This window comes from Vipera ursinii, assembly GCF_947247035.1.
Source record: "Vipera ursinii genome assembly, chromosome: 14".
Classification (NCBI taxonomy): domain Eukaryota; kingdom Metazoa; phylum Chordata; class Lepidosauria; order Squamata; family Viperidae; genus Vipera; species Vipera ursinii.
Genome location: NC_139527.1, coordinates 1,079,765 through 1,104,314, shown reverse-complemented (window position 1 = coordinate 1,104,314; position 24,550 = coordinate 1,079,765). Strand labels below are relative to the sequence as shown.

Below are 24,550 nucleotides of genomic sequence, written 5' to 3'. Positions count from 1 at the left end.
AGCAGCAAAGGCAGTTTGCTCTGGTGACTGGAGAATTGTAAATGCCTGATGCGTCCCCCGTGAATGACAAGCAATTTAGATTCAGTCTTGGGTGAAAGATTTGCAATCTCTCTTTTTTTCCTTTTAAGATTAAGGGGTTGGGGGTGGGAGATCCCTCCCTCCCTCCTTTCCTTCCTTCCTTCCTTCCTTCCTTCCTTCCTTCCTTCCTTCCTTCCTTCCTTCCTTCCTTCCTTCCTTCCCAGAGCTTTGCTGAGGTTGAGGTTGGATTCCTAGGGGAACATGTGCAATTGCAAATGTAACTGGGTATCTCCTAATTTTATGGAACTTTTCCTTTCTGATTCCCCAAACCAGGTGCAGCTTTTATCCTGGCAGTGCCCTTTCTCTCCCTGGTTTCTCAACTGTAGTCTTGTTTTTATGTTTCCCTCAGGTGGTTGCTCTCAGCAAACGGACCAAGGAAGCCGAGGCAGCGTTCCTGAGTGTTTACAAGCAATTAATCAAAGCACCAGGTAGGGACGCTGGGTCTCCTTCTCCTGGCAGGCTGGGGAAGGGTGGATGCGCACTGCGTGCCTTGGAAGCCCTCTTGACCTAGGCAAGAACTTTAGGGAGATGAGGAAGGTGGCTCCGAACCTTTGTGACTCCTGGTCTGGAATTGAATCTCCAACCAGAGGAGCACTCCCTGGCCTGAAAACAGCTTTGGGGCAGAAGACCCTCTTAGGAGTGGAACGGTGGAAAGCAGAGGGGCCCCTGATCTTCCAGGCTTTCCAGTAGCCATTGCCTGACTGAGTTCCTCTGTTTCATCAGCAAAAATGCCTGCATGGTCTAATATCTGTTACATATTTTAACTCCAGTTGGGCTTACTTACCGGGCTGCTTTGTACATGCCCTTCTTTCCTCCTCCCCCTCCTCCCCCCCCTCCCTTTCGTCTTCCTTGCTTCCTTTCGAAGCTTGAATGGCTTCTTTCTGTGCAAATCTCACCCGAGGAAAAGTGTGATGCTCAGCAAGTGTTTTGATACACTGAGCCTGGGATTCTGCGTCTGTAATTACAGGAAGGGGGGGAAATATCATAATTTTTTCTGATATTGTTCACCCAGATGTGGTGTGGGGAAGCGGGCTAGGCGTGCATCTCTGTTGGACATGGAGAGGAGAGGGAGGGTGGAGAGGAAGCAGTAAAATCATGTTAAAAGCATAATTAAAGTCATTGTTGAGAATGGATTGATTTAAGTCTCATTTTAACTCATGTGGCAGTGACAACTGATTTCTTCATTGTCTTTGGCATGCATCGCTCCCTCTCGATGGGAACACAGCAGGGGGGAAAAGTAGTTTGCTAAGTAAGGATCGGGCTGTGCATACGAGGGAAACCTAAATACTTTATATAGGAGGTGGAAATTTGGGAAGTTTGCCAGTGTCTACGTATGGCTGGATAAACCCCTTAGGTTGCTTATCCGAGGAAGAAGCTGGATTCCTCAAATGCCCGGGGTTGGAGGTTGACCACAAGATGCGTAGCTTCAATCCTGCTTCTAAGAGTCCCCAAAATTGCAGACTGAAGATGCAACTTTGGATCTGAACCAGCAGGTTCTTTCAATCCACACAATCAAAGTGAAGACAGCGGAGACCTCCTAAAGATGCATTCTTGCTTGTCCAGACATGAGCAATTGCCCCCGTGCAAATGGCTTCATGAGGGCATCTCCTGGGCCAGACGCAGATCCCCTGGGTGGGCACTTAGGATCCCTGGCTTCTTTGTCTGTTTGTGTCCTGGTTGCCTGTGGGAAGATCTGCCTCCTGGGTGCAGAGAGTGACCCACACTTTGAGTTTCTGTCCTGGGTGCGTTTGGGAGGAGACCCTCTCAGGAACCACAGTTGCTCAGGGCAGGCAGTGGTTGGAGCTGCCTTAACCACAGACGACGTACGCAGACCTTTCTTAATGGGAGGCAGCTACAGATTGTGGCCGGCTACAGGCAGAGGCAGAAAGCAGAGAGGATATTTTAAGAAGGACCTGCCAGACCCAGTGGAGTCCAGTTTCTCTTTTGGAAGGCTGAACCGGGAACCCGTCGTGGCTACATTCGGGGGAAATAAAAAGAACTATTCCCATTCTCCCTCCTTCCAAGGATTTTCTCTCCTCCTAATAAACCGCTGAGATGTTAGAAAATGGGAGTTGGCCCAAAGCCGCCAGGCGGGCTCTCTGGATTGAACACGAATTTGAGTCCCAATCTCTTGGTCTGCTTCAGTTCTGGAATTGGATGTTCTAGAGTTTCCAAGGACATCCAGTTGGTCACTGAGAGAAGCCAGCTGCCACTCAGGAGCCGTTGACCTCCTCTGGGAAGATTCGTATTCACGTCCTCACTGTTGGCCCTGCTACGGCTGCTTGCGACCCCCTAACTGAGAAAGGCTGGACCTCCAAGCCCCTTTGCTCTGTCCTCCAGTCAAAGCTGCTCCTTCTGCCTGTGGAAGACCTGGTGGTTGAAATTCCTCCTCATCAGTTGCACCTTGAAGCGTGTGGTTTAATGGTCCATATCGTTATCTTAGCCGCAAGATGTTATTAGCAGCTGTAAAGTGAGCTGGACTTTATTTTCTAGACGGCTCCAAGACCCGCTACGCTCCAAGTCCCCTACTGATGACCCACCACTGCAGCTGATAAGTCCACAAGGGGGCCCTCCGCAAGAGACACAACTGCCCTTTTATTGGCTCTGGATTTATGGTCTCCACTTCTCGGCACATCTTTGACCCTGGCAAGGAAGACCCCCTGAGTCCTCTGTTGGTGGCTCCCCATTTGAACAGCCCCCCCCCCAAGAATCAGACCAAGCTCAGACAAGGGCTGAAACATTTATGAGAACTTGGGAGTATTTAGATCAGAGGTGTCCAACCTTGGCCACTTTTAAGACTTGTGGACTTCAACTCCCAGAATTCTCCAGCTGGCCATGCTGGGAGTTGAAGTCCACAAGTCTTAAAGTGGCCAAGGTTGGACACCCCCAATTTAGGTCCTGCCACCTCGAATTGGTCAAACAATCCTGCATCTTTGGGCTGCAGAGGTCCATGGTGGCCCCCCAGCCAGAAGTCCGAGGCTCAGCTTTACAAAAATGGTTTTGCTGTATATTTGTAGATTTGGCTGATTCCCCCCCTTCCCCCGGTTTGGGCAAAGCTCGCCTCTCATTAAGAACTCTGCATTGATTTAAAAGAGATTTGATTGATTACTTTGCTAAATCTGCCGTGCATATGATTAAATCCGTAGCTGTGAGGAAGATGACATCTTTTTACCGTTTTTTGTTTTTTTTCACACAACCCTCGCTGCCACGCTTTAGGTTGAAAGCTGGAGGGAGGGAACCGGGCACAGAGTTTGTCCGTGGCTGAGAGAGCCACGTTCCAAAATTCCTTCTGTGGCAGGGCCCCTCAGTGCCACTGTTTCCATCCAACGGCACATTTCGCCTATAATGCCTGTTTGCTTAGGCAGTGGTGGGCAGGTGTGTTTCCAAGAGGCCCCTTCCTCTCCCAGGGCAACCCACCATTATTAGCCAGAGTGCCTGGCTGGGGAGGGGCTCCTAACGCCTCCCAGACCAAGGTAATTATGCACTGACATAATTAACCCAGCAAACCCCATTAGGAAGGCCAGCTAAAAAAAATGCATCCTTAATTATTTGTTGTGTGCATGCTAATGAGTCCATCTGCACTGCCATTGTACGACACAAACAAATTAATTTACCAGCCCGGATCATTTTTAATAAATGTGAAAAAATGGGGCTGGTTTCTCGCTTCTTTTTCCGTTTCTTTTCAGATCAGGGTCAGTGGGGGGAGGGCGGCGGGAGCCATCCATCCCCTCAAGGTTAGGCTTCGGACCTGGCTTATGAACTCTGACCCCCGTGGGAAACTTTCCCACCATTATTCTAGGCTGAGGCCTACGGATTGCAAGAGGGAAGCGAAACCTGGCTTTGGGCTTCTATTTCAGGGGTGGCAAAAATGTTTGAGAAAAAAGTGGCCTAGGCCTGTTGCGAGTCTGAAGTCCCCTCACCATTGTGTCCCCCTTAATAGGGCCAGGGAGAGCGAATAATACACCAATGTCTTATATAGACTTACAATCCTTTTGGAGGCATTCTCTCTCTCTCTCTCTCTCTCTCTCTCTCTCTCTCTCTCTCTCTCTCTCTCTCTCTCTCCCATTTATCATATCTAATCCATCTATTCTCTCTCTCTCTCCCTCTCAAATAATGTTGAGCTTGACCTCTGGGACTTAGGGCTGCTCTGGAGGTGGGCCTCCAAGGTCACCTCTGCCTTTCTCCTCTTCCCTCCAGCAGACCCTCTGCCCACCCTTGAAGGGCGGCACCAGCCACTTCACTGCCTGGGCCCCGAGAAACCCCCCCTGAAGGAGCTGAACAGGCCCTGGAAGAAGGAGTTGCTGTTCCCCAAAGGTACCCACATGGTCCTAGTTCTTCCACTGACAGCATAAAGCAGCCAACTCCAAGGCACGTTGCTGCAGTACAGGGAGACGTTCAGAGAAAAAAACCCTCCAGGGTCAAATGAGGGTCCATCAGTGCTTCAAGGCTGTGCTTGGAAGTGCATGGAGGAGTTTTTTCACTCTGTAAGCCTGGCAGACCCGTGGCCAGTGGCCCACAGCCGAAATGATCTGAAGGAGGCAGACAGCAAGGAGAACTAGCTGAGACCTATCCAGCTTAGACCGATCCTATTGCTGATGTAGATTTCCCCTTCCCGTCCCCCCTCCCAGAGCAAAAAGAAGGAGTCCTCCCTTGTGGACTGGCAGTTTCAGAGGCCAAGTTTGCTGGGCTCGGAAGCAAAGCCTTGCTGACCGACTCGTTGTTGCAGAGAAATGAGGTGGAGAAGCAAAAGTACGTGAGTATGAGCCAGGAGGTGAGGAGGGGGAGGTAGAGGGGAGGGTGGTCCTCCTCAAAGGAAAATATAATTCAGCTCCATGATCTACCTTGCAACAACATTTATGCTGCCTGAGAAGGAAGGGCCAATGTTACGTAAGAAGCACTGCTTCTTCCTCAGTGAGATTCAGAGATCGTGGAAAACCATTCCTCTACAAATTCATGCCACTGAGACCCAACCGTACATAATAAATAATAATAAAAAAATCTATGAATCAAACTCTGTCAACACTGGGCACTTTTCATAGATTTTCTTTGTGAACAAAACCCAACTTATCTTTTTAAAGAATTCAGGTATATCTCTAGACAGGCCTCTCCTTTTAATTCTTTCAAATAGAGGAAGTTCTCTAGATGTTTAGCAAAACCAGCCAAATTATGCAAACAAATTGGGAAGTATGGGAGGTTCCCTCAAGGGACCTCAGGCTGGGGGTGGGTTGCCTCATCAAGTCAAGGAGATACCTCTCTTATCTTAGGGGCCTTCAAGAAGCCCAGTTCACTTTGGCCAGCCGGCTGGGGGAAGCAGAAGAGAAGATCAAAGTCCTGCATTCAGGTACTTTTCATGATCAAGGGAGGCACAGCTGAAGTTGCCGGAGCATTTGCCATGGCTTCCTCCTGAGCCCTGTTAATTCTTGGTGGGTTCATGCCTTTGTAAAGCTCAGCATGGCACTTTCTCTGCTCCATTTAGCTCTTAAGAAAAAAAAACTTGTTTTTTTGTACCTGTTGAAAGATCGTGTCTTCACAGGGCCAGAGTCCAATTTTCTTTGCTTCTCTGTTGTCTGGCGTTTTCTCTCAGACATTGGAGTGATGGCCAACCTCTCTTTTTCCTCCAGTCTCTCAAATCCTTCCCTTTTTCATGATATCCAGCCCATATCTGAAATTAGCATTTGACTCAGAGTGGTTGAGTCAGCCTGCATGGAAGAGACAAAGAGAGTGCTCGTATTCAAAAGTTCTGGAAATGTAAACCACTGCTGCCTAACGAATGAAACGTATCCCTTTGAGTTCACCTAGAAATGTTGGTCTTAACTGAACTCAACTAACTTGAATAAGGCTCACAATCTCTCTCAATCCACTGTCCTAAAAGAGAGCAACGCTAACCGGGATGGTTGGTGCCAGGCAAATGCCAGGATCCGTAGCCCATTGGCAGAACTTCTGCTCAATTCTAAACCTCCGAGTGGGTTGAGGAAGACCTGAAGATAATTAGTGGAGCCAATGGGTCTACAAATGTCTCCATTCCCCCCTAATTATCCAGTTTATGACTGAATATTTACTAGCCCTGAGTAACATTCTTTGAGCACAGTCCACTAGAAGAACATTTCTTACTCTCTGTTTTTATGTTCCCCCTGTTGCTGGCCAGCACTAAAAGCCACCCAGACGGAGCTGGTTGACCTGCGATGTAAATACGATGAAGAGGCAGCTTCCAAGTAAGTTGGTTGGTTTGTTCTGTTCTGTCAGATGTCCTTGCAGCTGATGGGTCAGGTTGTGAGGGTTGCCTGGTGTCTAAGTAGGAGAAAGCTCTGATGAACACTTGAAAAGGGCTTCACAAATAAAGAAGCTTAAGAAATTATAGAAGCTGGGGGGGGGAATGTCCGTAACACGTGTGTGTGTGTGCACGTGCGTGCTCGGTTTCTTCCTTCCTGCTTCCAAATATTTCCAGCATCCTCACTGATGTTTTGCCATGACTATGATCCCCAACGGCCTCTTCTCTCCTACGTGATGGTGCTAAGAACACTTAATCATATCCTACCAAAACAGATGGACTTTGATCCTTCTGGCACATGGCGTGAAATAACATTGACTTTGATCAAGACTGGGGCTCGTATGTGCTGAACGAGGAGGCACGGAAGGAGGACTGGGATGGACAGGCACTTTGCTGCTGGTTTCCATCCTTTTTCAAGATGAGAGGAGAAAAAGGCCCCAGGCGTTTTGAGGTCCATGCAGTTCCCACCACCCCACTATCTGACATTTAAGTCACCATGAAGCCAGATTTATTGGAAACTTAAACTAGGACAGATCAGAATCTCTGGAAGTTGGTTTTCCCCGTGACAATCTGAGGACCTCTTTTGTTTGGTTCATGCTTCTTGTCCCCTTAGAAACAAATGGTGGCATCTACTCCTAGTTGCCTTTGTAGATGCTCTGGAAGTCAACCATAACTCTTGTCTTCTTGCTGTAGGACAGATGAAGTGGCCATGATAATGTCAAATCTTGAAAAGGCGAACCAGGTGAGCAACAGGCGGTCGTGGGGAGAGGGCTTTGGCTTACCAATGAAAGCGACTTAAAAGACTTGGGAAATGGACGGTTGGTGTGATGTTTCAGCCCAAAGTTCTGATTCTTCTCTTTTCTAGAGAGCCGAGGCTGCCCAGAGGGAGGTGGAGAGCCTGCGGGAACAGCTTTCCTCTGTAAACAGCTCCCTTCGCTTGGCTTGCTGTTCTCCCCAAGGACCAAGTGGGGTGAGGACCAGGAGGGGTTCCTTGTCAATCAAATGAGGAAAGCAGGCTCCCATGGGAATTTCCAGAAGCACAAATCTTCCATTTCCAGATTCCTCACTCTACAAATTCTGGTTGCAACCAGCTTGATGCAGACCAGGCGAATCTAATGTTGAGAAACAATTTACATTTGGTGTTGGCTTCCAAGTCTTAAGCTAAGACCCCCATGTGCTGCTAGAGTCTTGTGTCTACTTCAGCACCTACTTCAGCTTTAGAAGAGGGGCAGATAACATGAGGCCTCCAGACTGGTCTCTTGCTTGTTGAGAGAACAGAATCTTCTGCTGAAGCCTCCTCAGAAGTTGGAGATGATGCTAGGGCGGGCTTAGCAAGAAGTGAGGGCCTCCAACTGATCTGTTTTGGTGTGCAGATGTGTGTCTTTCACAAGGATGCATGAAGTAGCCTGTCTGGAATTGACCTAAACCGGGGTGTAGTCTTTGTTATTTCTAGCTAGAGAAATCCTCAAAATTAGTACATTTTTCCCTTGAGATGCCTTATTTTTGCAGGATAAAGTGAATTATTCTTTGTGTCCGGGTCCACGGCTAGAGGCAGCCCTCGCCGCCAAGGATCGGGAAATTCTCCGGCTTCTCAAGGAAATACAACATTTGCAAAACTCCATGCAAGAAATGGAAGATTCTTCGGCCAATCAAATTGCAGACCTAGAACGGCAATTGGCAGCCAAAAATGAGGCCATTGAAGTGGGTATCATTTTTGTGGCATTATTTCCCCAAGAATTGGGTGTGGGGTGATTTAAATTAAAACCTTTCTCTTCCCCTCCCTAAAGTTAAAAGAGAAGAGAGTCGGATTAATTTTCCAAGGGTTAAAATGGGATGGAAGGATTTGCCACCTGATTTATAATCTAGGCCAAATCAGCAATTAATATACTTTGTCCAATTACTTGGTTAAAGATGAATGCAGGGTGTTGCAAATAGGTGTCATTGTCTATAGAACACACACACGCACAACATTTGAATAATATTTGAACTGAGTTAATGATATGCTAAGCAGTTCGATATATTTTGGGATATGTGGAAGAAAGCCGTGCCTTTCTTTTCGTGTTAAGATTTGTTTCGGGCCATAAACCTCTGCCTCTGAATAAGAATTTTTAAACATTTCTATTTGTGTGTCTCTCTCTTTGCACTTGTATATTCTTTAGAAGTTGGAAGAAAAGCTTCGTGCTCAATCTGATTACGAAGAGATCAAGACAGAACTGAGGTAGGGTTTCCCCTCACTTTGGGTTCTCACAAAGCTCCACCTCTCGGCAGGAGCTATTAGCTGATCTTGCGAGATTCTCCGTCCATCCTCAGAAAGTTAAGATCTAAATGGCCAGGCATTTCTCAGCCCTATTCCCAGGAGAAGGAGAGGAGATCTCTCTGGATTCAGGGATCTGTCTGTGGGAGTGGAAATCCGACGTGGTCCAGGGCAAGGATGTCCTATCACCTGGACTCATCAGCTCTTTGCAACTCCTAATTTCCCCTCTTTTCTTCTGCAGCATTTTGAAAGCAATGAAGTTGGCCTCCTCCGACTGCAACCTGTCCCAGGCAAGTTGGAAACCTTCCTGACAGGTGCACACACCTTAGCTGCAGCCTCGATCAGGTTGTTCTGCAGGAAGAAGGAAAGGAAAGGAAAGGAAAGGAAAGGAAAGGAAAGGAAAGGAAAGGAAAGGAAAGGAAAGGAAAGGAAAGGAAGAAAGATCACTAGGGCTTCTAGGGTCTTCTCAGATAGACCCCGTCATTAAGAATTGAGAAGACTTTTGCCTGCAACCTGCTCACTTCAGAAGTATTTTCAGTGGACAGACTAAATAATTCCTGAGGTTTTGCCGATCCTTGCTGGGAAAGATCTCTGTCCCTCCGTGGATCTTTTTAATTTAAACTCCTTGGATCCACCACCAGTCTTCCAATTCTTGAATTGGTAGTTTGCAGCCTTTGTTCATTTCTTGCATTTACCCCCTGCTACTCCACCAGATGGTACTCCAAGCCGGGAAGAACAGGAAATCCACAGCCACGCGCAGAAACAGGAAAGTGGCACCCGGTCAGATGGCTGAACTAATTGCCACATTTTTAGGGTTGACTGGAACAAGTTGCCGCTTTCATTGAGTTACTTTTGTTGATGATCTTTGCGTTATGAATAAGAGTAATTTTGGCTGATGGGTGCCTCGGGTGGCAAGGGCAGAACGTCAGGCTGCCACTTAAAACAAAAATGGAGAAAAGGAAGGAATTATAATCCTTAGCCCTCTTATTTTGCATTTAGAGTATCTCAAAGCCCTCCGACGCACTCTTTCTGGGAAAAGATTCCTTCTACCCATCTCGGAAGTATATCTTGGAAAAACCAAACCTCACCACCAACCCTGGTAGGATGGCAAACGGATTGGGGGGGGAAGATGTGTCAATGCAGAGAGCCCTTGTCCGTTAAGGGGATGGACTAGAACTGTGTTTCTTCAACCTCAGCAGCTCTCAGACAGGTGGACTTCCATTCCCAGAATCCCCCAAACAGCCATGCGTGGATTTGCGTGTGCAGTAGTTTGCACAGATGGCTTAATAAATTAAAATTGCGGAAGGGTTAGGGTTTAAGGCAGGGGCCTTTCCAGTTATTTTAGAGCAGTGATTCTCAACCTGAAGAGGTCAGGACTTCAACTCCCAGAATTCCCCCGCCAGTTGAAGTCCGCACATCTCCGGTTGTCAAAATTGAGAAACACTGCTCTGAGCTGTAGGAGGCTTCCCAAGATATGCATTGGATTTCAATTCCCATCACTCCTGTGGGGATTGTCCAGTACTCTGTCCACTTATTCCCCTTCTATAAATCACTCCCATTGGCGGAAAGAGCTGTAAAAATGCCTTAAATCAATAAACCATGGGACCTTCCTCAGAAAAACCATGGGTGGACATTGGAGAGGGAGCCACTTCCTTCCTCCAGCTTTCCCAGGCTGTCCAATGTTCCTAGCTGCCCATAAACAAGGGCTCTCCAGGTCCCATCATCCCCATCCGGCATGGTCCAGGGAAGCTATAGTTGGTGTGTGTGTGTGTTCCTCTCTTTGGTCTCTAGAGGAGGATCCCTCGGAAGACGAATCGGTGAAGGACTCCATGGGCCCCGAGCAATCTTACGCGTCTCCCCAGCAGCTCCTGCACAACCCCAGGGAAGACTCCACCTCCCCTCCGCTGCTCCAGCCCCTGCTGGCCCCCACGGTGGCTCCGGAGGTACTGGGCATCTGTGCATTGGCGTCTCTGGGGCCAGGCTGCTGGCGAACCCCGAGCCTGAGACTCCCTCTCCCCACCACAGATGGGCCCCCCAGGCTACAAGAGCGAGAACAGCAACACGGGCAGCTTCCCCTCCGCCTTCTATGCCGCCAAAGGGCTGGTGCTGCCCGTGAACCCCAGCCTGGGCAACGACGGGAGCCCCCCAAGTGACCAGTCGGAAGGCAGCAATCCCAGCTCAGCCGATGAGGAGCAACTGGACACGGCGGAAATTGCTTTTCAGGTGAAGGAGCAGCTGCTGAAGCACAACATCGGTCAACGAGTCTTTGGACATTACGTTCTGGGCCTCTCACAAGGCTCGGTCAGTGAGATCCTGGCCCGGCCCAAGCCTTGGCGCAAGCTGACCGTCAAAGGGAAAGAGCCCTTTATTAAGATGAAGCAGTTCCTCTCCGATGAGCAGAATGTCCTGGCGCTCAGAACGATCCAGGTGCGCCAGAGAGGTGAGTGGTCCAGGTGGGGAACCCGCTGGGGTGGGAGGTGATGGGTGCTTCTGGGGGAGGGGGGGCAGGGACCACTTTGCACAGGTTCAACTCCTCCTCCTCTGAAACCAAAGTTCTCCCTGCCTCCCTACCTTCTCTGTGACCTCCTAAGCCAAGACCAGCCAGCTGAGATACATCCTCTTCAGTTTGGGTCTCTCTGGGGCTTCTCTCTCCTCCGTGCAAATGTTTGCGGGTGAGCTCCTTGTGGACCTGGACCTCTTCAAGGCACTGTGCATTCTGCAGGCTGAAGAAAAATAATATTAGAACTGAGCCAGGCTCAAAGATGGTTATACAAGAGGCTCCTCTGCAAATTAAGTGAGTTTTAATTAAGATAATGCTGCTACCACTAATTGACTTGAAGTAGGATACAGCTCTATTTTGGAGACCCACCAAATGCACACAGCAAATCTAAGAGGTTGGCCCAACAAAACATGTTCTCTGAGAAGCTTGATTTGGGAGTTAGGGTTAAACCATTGGAGCTGTCAACAGGATGTCTTTCATAGCTCCATTTTTCAAAACCTCCAGACCAGTCACACCACATAATTCAGAACCAAAATGACTTCTGTTTCTCTTTGGGGGAAGGTTGCAGCTCAACCGGTCCAACGTGGCCTGCAGAAGTTCCCATGGTCAGCCCTGGCATTTCAGGGAGGGCTGGGAACACCTTCTGCCTCAGTGGAGACCACCTTTGGTGCCTTAGTCCCACCAATTGGTCTGCCAGAGAAGTTGCTTTCTCCAAAAGAGAGGTCTACGCCTACAAGGATCCTGTTATAATATTTATCATTTATGGGAGAGTTTGAAGCTTTAAGGGACTTCCTAGATGGCCTCCATATTTCACCTAGGCTATATGGACCAATCTTGCAACTGCATTCAACCTGAAGCCCTGGAGACCCACCCAAGGTTCTGCAGAAGTAGATGGACCAAGGCTCTGATACAAGCCTCATACAATCTGGGCTTCAGTCTTTGTGGCAGATTCTTAGCCAAGGATAAGAATTGCTCCAGGATTATTAGGATTTTCCTTTCCTGCCCTCTCCCATTCCTCTAGCCCAAGGCCCAGATTCCCTCCCTAAGGACAAGAGATGTTTCTTCAGACAGGAGCTTCTTTAAGAAAGAGGGTCCCTGATGTCCCTACGTAATTCCTTGACTTTAAGTGAATGGAGCTGTTCCAGGTCAGAAGATATTCTTCGCTATTCTCTCTCTTTGATCAGGAAGCATTACGCCAAGGATTAGAACTCCAGAGACTGGTTCAGATGACGCCATCAAGAGTATCTTAGAGCAGGCCAAAAAAGAGATTGAGTCCCAGAAAGGAGGTAAGGGGCCCATGGGGATGGGGGAGGCCTTTGGGGACACATTTTGCCCTCTGAAATTTAAAATTAAGGGGCTGTTGCCCAGATAGAAAGGTGAGACTTGGTTGCTTTAAGTTCTTCTTAACTTTGGCTGTTGTCTTGTGCCCTTAATTGGATGCATTTTTAAATTCTTCCTTAAATAAATTCTTACTTCTCTCTTGATAAAATAAGGGGCAGTCTTTAAATATTGTAAGCATTGCAATAACTAACTCCCTTTCCTTGAGTCAGTTGGAATTAAGGTGTCGTCTGCTGCCCTCTGCTGGTTCCGTTTATATAGGAATTCCGCAACCTATCCTGCGGTTAGTAATAACAAAATAATTCTGTGTACAAGCAGAGGTGGGCCATAAAAGCTCAAAAAAAGGCATTGCGGGGTGGGGGGAGAGTATGTGCCTTCCAGTCAAAATTCTCTTAAATTCAAATTGATGTAATTGACAGCTTTTTATTTCATTTGCGTAATTGACGCCCCTACGTCATCAGCATCAATTCGCAAATGATTTCAATTAACTGAAATGATGGGGAAAAGTCAACTGCATTATTAGATGAATGAAGTCTGTGGTCTGGACTGCTTCAGAAACTGTGGATTCTGCCCATTTGAAAAGGATCGTCCACAGAACCTGAAGTTGGGTTGCAAGAGTCACAGTAGTCCATCCAAAGGAGCAGAATTGTCTGGAGAAAAAAGGGCTGTACTTGACCCCAGGGGTTGCGTGGCCCATCCTAAGACATCACAGACACAAAGTAGCTCCCATGAAGTAGCTCCTGTTGATTTGGGTTCGTGATGACTTGGTGGGACTCCATCCCACGTTCTTCTCTCTTTTGCCCTGCTCCGTAGGAGAGGCGAAGACCACCTCCATGCCCCAGGTGGCCACCAACGGCGTCAGCACCAGCAACTCAGAAGACGCCATCAAGAACATCCTGGAACAGGCCCGCCGTGAGATGCAAGCTCAGCAACAGGCCTTGCTTGAGATAGAATCCGGCAGCCCCAGCCAACCCATGTCCACGCCCTCCCCTGCCGAGCCCTCCCCTCTGCCCTCCCTCAGCCAGAACATTGTCCGTGCCTACATCAAGCAGGAAGAAGGGAGTGGGCTGGGCCCCAACACCAGTGGCGGCAGCAGCAGTCGTGTGACCCAGACCCCTCTGGCGGTGCTCTCCCCTGCAGCTTTTGTGCAAAACATCATCCGCAAGGTCAAGTCTGAGATTGGGGACGCTGGCTCCTATTTTGACCAGCACTGGGCCTCCGACAGGAACCTCCTCAGCCGGCCCCTCACCTCGGTGTCCCCCTCCCTCTCTTCCTCATCCAGCTACTCCAGCATGGCCAACGGTCGAGTGTGGCCACGAGGTGAACCTGGGGACTCTGGACTGAATGAGGAGGACTTGCCCACCTCAGAAGATGAACCCCATCGGGTGTTAGAAGTAAAGTCAGAAGGGGTGGGTTCAGACGCCCAAGGAACTGGGCGCTTGTCTTACTACCCCTCCTATGTGCCGAGGACTCTCAAGCCCACCGTCCCCCCCTTGACCCCAGAGCAGTACGAGATGTACATGTACAAGGAAGTGGACACCTTGGAACTCACACGGCAAGTCAAGGAGAAGTTGGCCAAGAACGGGATCTGCCAACGGATCTTTGGGGAGAAGGTAGCTCAATCGTCAGTCGTGAGGAAGCCAGGTTAGCTGGCTTGCGAAGGGAGGTCAACATTCTCTCCTCTCCTTCAGGTGCTGGGGTTATCACAAGGCAGCGTGAGTGACATGTTGTCCAGGCCTAAACCGTGGAGCAAGCTCACCCAAAAGGGACGGGAACCGTTTATCCGGATGCAACTTTGGCTCTCCGACCAGCTGGGCCAAAACATCAGCCAGCAGGCCAGCCTGCCTCAGGGTAGGCACCTCCGTCCTCTGCAGCCGTAACCCCCCAAACCTTTGGCCACCCTATTTATTGTTCTTCTGCAGTGCCTTTTAGCTATTTAAATCAGTTATGGTGCTGCAAAGATGCCCTCACAAGGGCTGTGGAGGTCTTCTCCAATCTTGGAACCAATTCTCCAATTATTATTGGAAAATAATCATTCTTATTTGACCTCATCAGCTCCTCCCTCCCTCCCTCTCTCCCTTCTTTCTTTTTTCATTCACAGCCAGCCCTGGAGAGTCTCAGTCTTCTCCTTCCCCGCCAGCCAGTCCTTCTGAGCGAGAAAAAAGCCCACGGGAGCCCCTGAGTCTTGCCCTGGAAAGCAGCAAAGAAAACCAGCAGCCGGAAAGCAAAGCCGGCTCCTTGCTGAGTGGCAAAATGTGCCCCAACCATCACAACTCGGTTGGCATTCAGGAAATCGTGGCTATGTCCCCTGAGTTGGACACTTACTGCATCACTAAGAAGGTCAAGGAAGTCTTAACCGACAATAATCTTGGTATGAAGCAGCAGGTGGTCCTGTTCCCAGTAGCCTTGTGGGGGGTGGGGTGTTTCCAAGAGAATTGCCTTGCTCTATGATGGAGGCCAAGGAGATGTTTCCACCAGGAACCTGATCAGACATTATCCTGTCCAGACGTTTCAGGGATCGAGGACTTCATAGCCATTTCCTTTAACGAGTGAGGCATATTTTGCAGTCTCCTAATGGCAACTTCTCCTCTGCCAATTTAGTGTGGTGGAGATAACTAAATTAAAAACCGCCAGGCAGAAGGAGGCCATCTAATTAGAATACGCGTTGGGGTCCAGCACTGAGGACGTACTAAAAGCTCTTGAGGGGTTTCTCTCTTCCAGGGATACCGCTAATCGTTATTTGTATTTCTGTAGTATGTTCCCAGAGGGATTATGATGGGAATTAGGTCAGGGACTGAGAAGGCTCTATCCTTCCAGAGAAACAGGTAATAATTGGAGGTTTAAATTGAGATCCTCACCATTGTGGTTGGGTGTTGATTGTAGAATTCTTCTCATCAGTTGGAATTAGCCCCGAGTAAAATTTTAACTCCTGCAGGACAAACTCGGTCTGCTTCTGCCCAATCCTTTGGAAGAGTGAGGAGGCATTTTCCGGTACTCCCTACATGAAAAAGCTTGAGGCCAGGCTGTGTATAAAAAGAACCAAATTTACCCCCAACTTTTAAAGGGCTCAATTAAATTAAAATGACAAATTTATCTTCGCGCATAAACTGCAGCCTCAGTTTCCAATTTCTCTCCTTGGTCAGGTCAGCGTCTTTTTGGAGAGAGCATCCTGGGCCTGACGCAGGGGTCAGTCTCGGATCTCCTTTCAAGACCCAAACCTTGGCATAAGCTGAGTCTTAAGGGAAGGGAGCCGTTTGTCCGCATGCAACTCTGGCTGAACGACCCTCACAATGTCGACAAGCTCCGGGACATGAAAAAGTTGGAGAAGAAAGGTGAGACGCCCTCGTTTCTCACATTCCTGGCATGCAGTGGGAGAGAGAGATGCGCCTGTAGTGGGTCGAGTGTCACGTCTCCTCTGGAGATACTACCTGAGGGGGTGGAGCTACACCCACCACAAATCTTAGTTGATCCCCTTCGAGTTGTTTAAGGCAAGGGCCAAGAGAGCAAGGTTGTGTCAATAACTTCCTGGGGTTTCCTGCTTGCCAAAAAAGGGATGCTGCTCACGTGAGGCGTCTGTCAGTGACTGGCCTTGTGGTTATTTTGTGATGACTGGTCTACAAGTAAGCTCACATTCTGCCACGATTAATTTCCTATTACTTCTGGCACTCAGCTGCTTGCCAGCAGACGAGGCCTGGTGTATTCTCCCTCCCTCCCTCCCTCCCTTTGGTGCAGTAGATTTTATCTTTCCATGAGCAGCTACTGATTACAAGTAGTCGTCCTTGACTTACACGTTCATTTTGTGACCCTTCAATGTTACATCGGCACTGGGAAAAGTGAACTATGACCGTTTTTTGCACTTAAAACCATTGCAGCCTCTGCGTGGTCATGTGATCAAAATTCAGACGCTATATTTACGAGAGTCGGGTCCCAGGGTCACGTGATCCCCTTTTGCAACGTTCTCACCAGCCAAGTCAATGGGGGAGCCAGATGCATTTAACAACTGTGTCACTAACTTAATCACTGCAGTGACTCACTTGACAACTGTGGCAAGAATAGTCATAAAATGGGGCAAAATTCACTTAACAAAGGTCTCACTTAGCAACAGAAATGTTGGGCTCAATTGCGGTTGTAAGTCGAGGACCACCTGTATTCCATGGATCTGTGGCAACGTCTCGGAAGCCACAGCCAGATTGGGATTTATAAAAGTGAAGACGTGACTTCCCCTAAAATGCACAGCTTCCTCTGATTTTCTCCCATCTGTAGCCTATCTGAAGCGTCGTTACGGGTTGATCGGTGCCGGCTCAGACAGCGAGTCTCCCAACCCTCGTTCTGAGTGCCCCAGTCCCAGCCTTCAGCTGCAAGACCTCAGCCTCCTGCAGATCAAGAAGCCAAGGGTGGTCTTGGCTCCAGAGGAGAAGGAGACCCTGAAGAGGGCCTATCAGCTGGAACCCTACCCCTCCCAGCAGACCATCGAGCTGCTCTCCTTCCAGCTCAACCTCAAGACCAACACGGTGATTAATTGGTTCCACAATTACAGGTAAAAAGCCTTGTGCCGCCTCTTGTGTCAGACCCCAAGAACCAAGAACGGCAGGTGGAATTACTTTAGTTTCCTTTATGCTTCTTCACCTTTAGACAGAATCTTGCCGGACTAAAGCAACAATTTGCAGAACTATAAATATACTCTGGGAACCGCTAGGGAGGAGCCATTGTAATCTCTCTGTGTCAATTCTTCATGCTTGGCTGCCTCTTTGTCCTTTGCAAAGCAGTCCCTCTCTCCTGGAAATCCAGACTACCTTCCACCACACTTCCTGGTCTTTAAGATTTGCAGCAGACTGGGTCAGATAGTTCACGACAGACAGATAGTTCACACTGGTTGGAAGTGAAGGCAGCCACAAAATCTTCTAGGCTCCTAGAGTATTAATAGTGGTTTCACAATTGCAATTTTGGCCTCACCCTCAGATTTTTCTGCTCTTGATAAAAACCTGTAACTTTCAGGGGAAAAAAACTATTTTTTCTATATCCATATAACGGCTTTGTTTGCGTAACATACTTACGGCTAGTAGTAAATTAAATCATTTTTCTGCCTGCAAATGCAGAATCATGGGCAACCCAGCAAAACACACTAAGCCACAAAGAAGCAGCCAAGCTTGAGCCATGCTAAAAGAAGACAGCCCACTGGTCTTTCCCCAGAGGGCTCAGATGTGTTGGGCAAATCCAGTCCAGGAGTTGAGGCAACTCAACCTCCTGAGCTACATTGGCCTAGTAGTGTTTATCTTTCTTGCCGATGTTTTGGGATCTCCTGTGGATGCAAGAAGCCCATGGCCTTTTTCTTTGGCAGGTCTCGGATGCGCCGAGAGATGCTGGTGGAAGGAAGCCAGGACGACACAGACGCAGAGCAGAGCACGGCCCCCGCTGGCCCTTTGCCCAAGGTGGCCCAGCCCCAGAGCCCTGACTCGGAAGGGGAGGACCACAAACCCACCTTCAGAAATGCTGAGTGCCAAGGAGAAGGCAAACCGCTGGTTGAAATCAAGGAGGAGCAGCTGGATGCTGGCGACAAAGATGACCGGGTCAGCAGCAGAGACTCCTGTAGTCCGGAAGGCGAAGTAGCGCCCGCATCCGGATCCAGCCCTGGGGAAGACCCGGAAGAGTCCAGTCGAGTGAGCCCACACGAAGCTCCCAGCCTCACCTGGGCCAACACCCTACATAGCAAGGCACACCTGCCTGAGAGCCACGATTATCCCAGTTTCCATAACCCCGGGGAGACCAACAGCCACGAGAGGTCCCCCTCGGACCCCGTTAGCTATAAATCCACCTCCGAATCTTCCCGTTGCAGCCTGGAAGTTTCTCTGACCTCTCCGTCTGCCTCCTCCTCGCCGGGACTCCTGATGTCCGTCTCCCCCATCCCATCCTCCTCAGCTCCCATCTCCCCCTTGCCGGTGAGCAGTGCAGCCACCAAAGAGCAGAGCGCCAGTCCGGCCGCAGATATGGGCAGCGTGCCACCCAGCGCAAAACTGACTACGAACATCCAGCGGCGGAACGAGAAAATGGCTAATCTCAACAGCATAATTCATCGGCTAGAAAGAGCCGCCAACCGCGAGGAGACTCTGGAGTGGGAATTTTGAAGGGCTAAATGGGGAAAAAAGAAAATAATCAAAACCGAACACCTAAATTATGTTTTCCGTGTTCTAAACTCCACAGAACGTGTGGACAAAGCAGGGAGTCCTAGCAGAGTGTATAGAGGAAAAAATCAGATCTATAAATATATATATATATGAACACACATATACACATATTTTATTAATTTCATCAAGTCTAAGGAAGAGACAACAAAAAAATCAGCTGCATTTTGTCGGACCCGAGAGATAGTTGCTTTCTTAGCTCCTGAAGGTAACCTAAAACTGACTTTGGGGGGTTTTAAATGTGAAAACAGACACACAGGAACAGAGAACACTTTTAGAAGGAAAAAAAATATTAAAGTAATATTTATAGACCTCTTTTAGATATTTTAATAAAAGGAAACTTTGGAATTTATTAACAGCTCAAGCTGCTTTGATATTAAGATAGCTATAAACTGTATCAGTTGTATCATTAAATGCCCACTGAAAGTCTTGTAGTTTGCCACTGGATGAGATTAAAGAAAAATAATTAAATTTTAAAAAATATGAACCTTGGCTCATTGATCCAAGCCATCAAGAAGCACTATGAGACTGACCAAAATGTTATGAAACTTTGATTGGCAGACTCTGCGTTTGTCTGTAAGACGTCACGTTATGACAACCTGTCAAGAAACTTTGTCTTATAGTCCACGAAGACTCTAAATTTGGAACCCGCGGTGCCATCTTGAGTCTGCTATTTAGCCTGAGTGGTATGTTCTCTTCATTTTATTTTTTTCTTTCTTTTTGGGGCAACACAGGAAAAAAAAGAGGTGTTGCATGCTGTTGTATGGAAATATGCTTTCAAGAGCCTTGTTGAACAAGATGTACCCCAATTCCAGAGAATGACTTTATCTCCTTTACAAAGGGGCCATCCAGAAAGGGGTTTTCCCCACTTAAAGGGGAAAAATGCAAATCATTTAAGTCTGTTAGGCCAGGGAAGACTTTAAAGAGAATTACGACTCCTTTTTTTAAAAGCATAAAAACAGTCCCTTAGCTCAACATTTCAGCTTTGGAGGAAAGCAGATATTTTGACACATTCGCCACAGGGAGCACTAAACTAGAATAGTGGCTATAAAATGTTTGCCCCCTAGAGTAGTGGCAAATAAATTTAATAAGTAATAATAGCATCTTGTGCAATTCACCCTCCAAAGCTTGGAGAATAGGCGAAAGTTACGCCCAGGCTCCTTCTCCAAAGGCCTGGATCCCTCTTCCATGCCAGAAGGAAGGATGCAAATAGCCAGTGTGGTAGGAAGCTGTTCCCAGATTATTTATAATTCCCATCCATTTATCTCAAAACTAGAGTAAGAGCTGATGGGACTCTAGCAGGTTTCTTCCTTCAAGGGAAGTATTCCACCAGAGGTTTTCCTAATTTGAAGAGACCCCAAAGGCCGCCGCCGTGACTTCTCCAGCTTTTAACTGAGTTGAGTGATCTCCTCAAGCTTTTCAGCCTGCTGTTGATTTATTCCCCCAGATGTGATGAACCCTTTTTGAACCTGATTTACAAACGGGGAAAGAGAAGTCGCTCACCTTCCCCACACCCAAAAAAATGTGTTTTGCTCTCCCACGATGAGCATTTTTATCAGAACTGAAAGTATTTTATACATTTAATGTTCCTTATTTCATCCAGTTCGGGCTATCTGCCCACCTAAGCAAACCTGGATGTGTCACTTACCTTAGAAACCCCCTGAACAAATTCAGCTTCTATCTGTCCAAATGAAATGTGGAGTTGGGTCCATGAATTCTTCTTCACCAAAGGCTCGAGATTAATTTTAGTGGAACAGGATTTGGGTTGTTGGTGGTGGGGTTTTTTTTTTTTTAAACTAAGCACTTAAGTGTTGGTTCTCCACCCTGGAAAGCGACCGGCTGCATTTGAAGCCGGCGAGATGCGTCGGCCCCTTTTTTTCTAGGCTCCTGTACTGTACTTTGAAACAATTTCTACAAGATTGACTGAAGGTTGTTAAATACTGAAAAAAGGCCTATTACGTTCTGTAAAGAGCCGCTAAAAAGGAAAATACAGACATTCTAATAACAACTTGGCTCAATGTCTGTTTATTGCGTTCAAGGCTTGGGCCGCCTAGATAACCGTTGCTTTCATCCACTCCTGTCCTGCGGAATGAATAAAGCAAATTTTCCAGGGAAAACAGCTTTTCTCTCTCCATTGTAAACCGTGAGGTGGTGGCTGAAGAAAATGCTTACAAGGGGTGAGGTGAAGAGATGGAACAAGCAGGCTACAAGGGAGACTGTTTCAGCTCCTTCGTTTCCTGATTGCAAGAACAGACCCCACCTGTCCTTCGAGAAGACCCAGGCCGCATACATGGACCTCGCCGCCCGATTCCCAGCCTCCCAACAACCCTGTGAGATGGTTTAGGTTACAGGATGGCGACCACCCAAAGGCCTTCAGGACTGAGCAGCAGTCTCCCCTGATCTTGTCCCCACTCTTGAACTACACACTACACACCCACAATTTCTTTTATGGAGATATCTTCCTCCTTTAGCTGAACTGGACCACACGTTCTCCTGTCCTCCTGGAGAAGTCATCCAGCCAAGCCCAACCACTTCCATGGTCCTCCAGTTCTTCTGCAGATCTCCTCCTCCTCCCTCTGCGCGTCCAGGAATCGAAAGAGGCTCCTGGCTCACTTCCGTTAGTTTGCCTGCTGGGGCTGCGAGTGTCTCCAGAGGAAAACCGTGTCTGATTTCCATCAACATCTCAGCGTGATCCCTTAACCGTAGAGGTCTCCAGGAACTAGGAAGCGTTGCCTGCTGAGGAGGGGGGGGTGTTTGGAGGCGGGGGGGAGGATGTGAGCTGGCACCGGCCACGACTTTTCCATGAATCATGGAAGGGTGCTATCGGCAGACCAAAGTCAAAGTTCCCAGCAGCTGCCTCTGCAAAAGACGACGGCGCTGGTGGCTTTCCAAGTGTGGCTGCCTTTCAGCCAGTTCAGCTTTTCCAGGAGGCGCCTCTCCACCCCGGGGTGGGGGGTGTCAAAGGCTGCTGTCCTTATCCTTCTGACCCTCCAGCCAAGCCTTCTGCAACTCAGCAATCTCCCGGCCGTACCAGTCATGCAGTTGGGAAAAACACACGACGCTTGGAGACACAGGGGTGTCCGAGTTCGGGCTGCTGGAGCTGCTCGGCAGGGACCGTCTCCGAGGGGGCAATGGGGGTGGCTTGAGCCCCCCATCGTAGCTCTTGGCCCCGCTGGAGGAGTCTGTCTCTCTGCAGGCAGGAGACAAGCTGGCCGAGGCTTCCGAGTTATTCCATAAGGCGCAGCCATTCTCTTTCCCGGGGATGCAAACGGGCAGGGCCGGTTTCTCGTGAGGCAGAACAGCCAGTTCCAAATTGGGAGCCGTTTTGTTTTTCCGATAAAGCAGCCGCCGTCTCAGCCCCGGCTGGGCGCCCGGGAGGGCCTTCTGCATCTCCTCCAGCTGCTTCTCCAGCTCCCTCACCACCAGGCGCAGGTAGCCAAAGCTGGCCCTGGAGAGCGCCTTGACCCAGCTCTCCATGGCGGCCTGGCTCTCGGCCGCCAGCACGTAGGTGCGGGACTTGGGGCAGTCAAACCTGATGGCGAAGGCAAACTCCTCGGTGGCCTCGCACAGCTCCACCGTGCAGCCCTCCAGAATGATGACGCCTACCGGCTCCCGGCTCTCCCGGTCCTCGAAGTAGAAGAGCATGTTCCCCCTCAGCACGAACCAGCGCCGATGGTAGGCCGCGTTGCGCTCACCCTTCTTGTGCAGGAAGCCGGCGTTGTCAGCCGGAGAGGCGCAGGTGGCGTAGAAAGACAGGCTCCGCTCGTTCAGCTTCATGGTGGGCATCCCTGGGAAGGGAAAGCGAGAAAGGGGGGTGGGTCCCTGCAGCCCCCATCCACACCAGGTGAGAAAGGGGCCCTTTGGGTTCTTGCAGCCCCCAAATGGCTGCACCTATAGCATGTTTCTCCACCTCGGTCAGTTAAGGCGTCTGGACTTCAATTCCCAGAATTCCCCAGCCATAGTTGGCTGGGGAATTCTGGGAGTTGAGGTCCAGATAAATCCTAAAGTTGCCACTCTTTCTTTCCTCCGCCCCCTGGATTCTTTCTAGGCAGTTTGTCAACAACTAAAACTCAGTGGAGCAAAGGTGGATTTACTAAATTCAAGGAAGTTGACCACACAGCCCCAGCAGAGTCCTGTTTGGGTTAGTGGTTAAGGTGCTGGCCTAAAAACCAGGAGACCGTCAGTTCTGGTCCCGCTTTAGCCATGAAAATCATCTGGGTGACTTTGGGGGAATCGCTGGGAGACTGTGAATTCTAGTTCCACCTTCGGCATGAAAGCCAGCTGCGGGACTTTGGGCCAATCCGACTTTGGGCCAATCCCTCTCACAGGGTTATGAGGATAAGAAGAGGAAGGAGAAGCGTATTCAGTAGGTTCACTGCTTTGAGTTACTTAAAAGTAATAAGGGGAAATAAATAAATCCAGGGGCCCCGGCCAAGGAGAGTGACAGGCTCATGACTAGGAGGGGAAAATGTGGCTGGCGGTGATTCCACCAAACCTCACAAGGGAGCCAAGCAGAGCCCTGGTCAGCCACTTCCCCCCTCCGGACCATTTAAAAGAACGACGAGAAGTTGCTGTTAGGTCCAACCATTCCTGTCCGCCCAGGACTCAGTAATTCTCCTGCTTGCCACCCACACTTATCCTGCTGCTGAGGTAAACTCGGGGCAAGAGTTTGAATGTCAACTTAATTGTTTGGAAGCAGCCACCTTGTTGATACTTGCAGACCAACACGTGCCAGCCTGGCCTGGCACGGAGGCAGGAAACACACCAGGCCGGCCGTGCACCCACCTCTGAAGCCCAAGAGTCACCAAGGGGGGCAGCCCTCAAAACCGGCCCTGTTCTGAGTTTGGCCCCGCTTGCTGGAAATGGGATGAAGAAAACCAAAGCCAGCTCAGAGGAGCAGGGGGGCATTTGTCTGTAAACTGGCACGGCTTGAGGCGGGGGGGGGGGCTCTCCGCAAAAGCCTCTGGACAAAATCGCTTCAAGGATGGTTTATCAGTCGGGAGAGCCAAGGGTGGTCTCCAAGGAAGCAGCAGCCAAGGCGCCCCCCTGGGCTGGGGGTGGGCAGAAGAGGAGCCCCTTCCCATCCAAGCCCCGCCTGGCTTGAAGCTGGCGGGGCTCTATTCTGGGAGCCCCCCCCCAGAAAGAGGGGCAGACGGGGGCTTTTCTGCAGAAATCTCCCCCCCAAGCATGGCTCTTCAGACGGGGCTCTCCCTGCAGCCCCCACCGACCAACAACGCTCGCTGGGATTGGAGAGGACTTGGGGGGGGCGGTTAATGGGCTTCTCTCCCTGCCGCCCCCTCCCCACACACACACTTATTTTGCAAGGAGCGCATTTGGCCTTTTGGGGGGGGGCTTCTGGCCTGCAACCTCGGCCGAGGAGAGAGCCTCCTCCGGTGGGCGCCCCCGGCCCTGGGCTCGGCTCGGCGCGCCTCGGCCAGGCGGGGGACGGGACGGGGAGCCCGGCACTCACCTGCCCGCCTCCTCGGGGGGCTCCCCGGCGGCTTCAGCCCCCGGCCCGGCGGCTGCCTTTGTCCGCGGGAGCGCCGCGCTCTGCCACGACCGGGCGGCGCCTCCGCCTCCTCCTCCTGCGCTGCTCCCGCGCTCCTCCTCCGGCTCTCCCAGGTGGAGGCTGGGCTGGCCTCGCCTCTGGCCGCCCCCCGGCCTTCTGCTTCCTTCCGGCCGGCCCTGGCGAGCCCCCGAGTGACCTCCGCGGAAGCCCCGGGAGGGGCTGCATGGGGGGCTTCAACTGCCAGACTCCCCAGCCAGCCAGCCAAGGAAGCAATAAAGGCTCCGCGAGAGGGAAAAACTCCTTTTTGCTTTTGCAACACAGGGAGTCCGTCCTCGTGTTAGGACCGCAAGAGTCCAGCATTTACGTCACTAAATGAAACATTTGTTACCTGAGCTTTGCCCCTTTTTACGACTTCTCTTGCCCG

At 49.8% G+C, this 24,550-nt stretch overlaps 2 protein-coding genes and 1 long non-coding RNA gene across 5 annotated transcripts in view; 1 reads left to right on the top strand and 2 right to left on the bottom strand.

Moving 5' to 3' along the window:
- Nucleotides 1–18,652, top strand: part of CUX2 (cut like homeobox 2) — a 24,280-nt gene extending 5,628 nt beyond the window's left edge. The window contains exons 2-21 of the mRNA XM_083373869.1: nt 428–506; nt 4,276–4,392; nt 4,707–4,827; nt 5,343–5,419; nt 6,224–6,290; nt 7,040–7,088; nt 7,212–7,316; nt 7,856–8,047; nt 8,506–8,564; nt 8,842–8,890; nt 9,600–9,699; nt 10,392–10,543; nt 10,626–11,040; nt 12,285–12,386; nt 13,252–14,051; nt 14,130–14,289; nt 14,540–14,809; nt 15,582–15,770; nt 16,702–16,975; nt 17,777–18,652. Of these exons, the coding sequence (XP_083229995.1) occupies nt 428–506; nt 4,276–4,392; nt 4,707–4,827; nt 5,343–5,419; nt 6,224–6,290; nt 7,040–7,088; nt 7,212–7,316; nt 7,856–8,047; nt 8,506–8,564; nt 8,842–8,890; nt 9,600–9,699; nt 10,392–10,543; nt 10,626–11,040; nt 12,285–12,386; nt 13,252–14,051; nt 14,130–14,289; nt 14,540–14,809; nt 15,582–15,770; nt 16,702–16,975; nt 17,777–18,560 (4,161 nt within the window). The 3' untranslated portion in view covers nt 18,561–18,652. The remainder of the gene's footprint in view (nt 1–427; nt 507–4,275; nt 4,393–4,706; nt 4,828–5,342; nt 5,420–6,223; nt 6,291–7,039; nt 7,089–7,211; nt 7,317–7,855; nt 8,048–8,505; nt 8,565–8,841; nt 8,891–9,599; nt 9,700–10,391; nt 10,544–10,625; nt 11,041–12,284; nt 12,387–13,251; nt 14,052–14,129; nt 14,290–14,539; nt 14,810–15,581; nt 15,771–16,701; nt 16,976–17,776) is intronic.
- On the bottom strand, nt 17,042–18,359 carry LOC310646977. The gene is made up of 3 exons (XR_014493802.1): nt 18,290–18,359; nt 17,918–18,066; nt 17,042–17,420 (listed from the first exon to the last, which is right to left on the bottom strand). It is a non-coding gene; the product is annotated as an uncharacterized lncRNA (long non-coding RNA).
- Nucleotides 18,532–24,550, bottom strand: PHETA1 (PH domain containing endocytic trafficking adaptor 1). Of its 3 annotated transcripts, XR_014493801.1 has the most exons (3): nt 24,088–24,550; nt 20,266–22,405; nt 18,532–18,564 (listed from the first exon to the last, which is right to left on the bottom strand). XR_014493801.1 is itself a non-coding variant. In XM_083373870.1 (2 exons), exon 2 carries the CDS (start codon nt 22,401–22,403, stop codon nt 21,576–21,578), a length of 828 nt encoding a protein of 275 aa, XP_083229996.1. In that variant the 5' UTR covers nt 22,404–22,405; nt 24,088–24,550; the 3' UTR covers nt 18,853–21,575. The 3 variants fall into 3 exon arrangements, 2 of the variants coding, with proteins under 2 accessions (XP_083229996.1, XP_083229997.1); XM_083373870.1 differs by lacking the exon at nt 18,532–18,564 and having other exon boundaries at nt 18,853–22,405; XM_083373871.1 differs by lacking the exons at nt 18,532–18,564; nt 24,088–24,550 and adding an exon at nt 22,712–22,935 and having other exon boundaries at nt 18,853–22,405.

Coding starts and splice junctions, on each gene's coding strand:
- PHETA1 (XM_083373870.1), bottom strand. CDS start 22,403: ATGCCCACCATGAAGCTGAACGAGCGGAGCCTGTCTTTCTACGCCACC.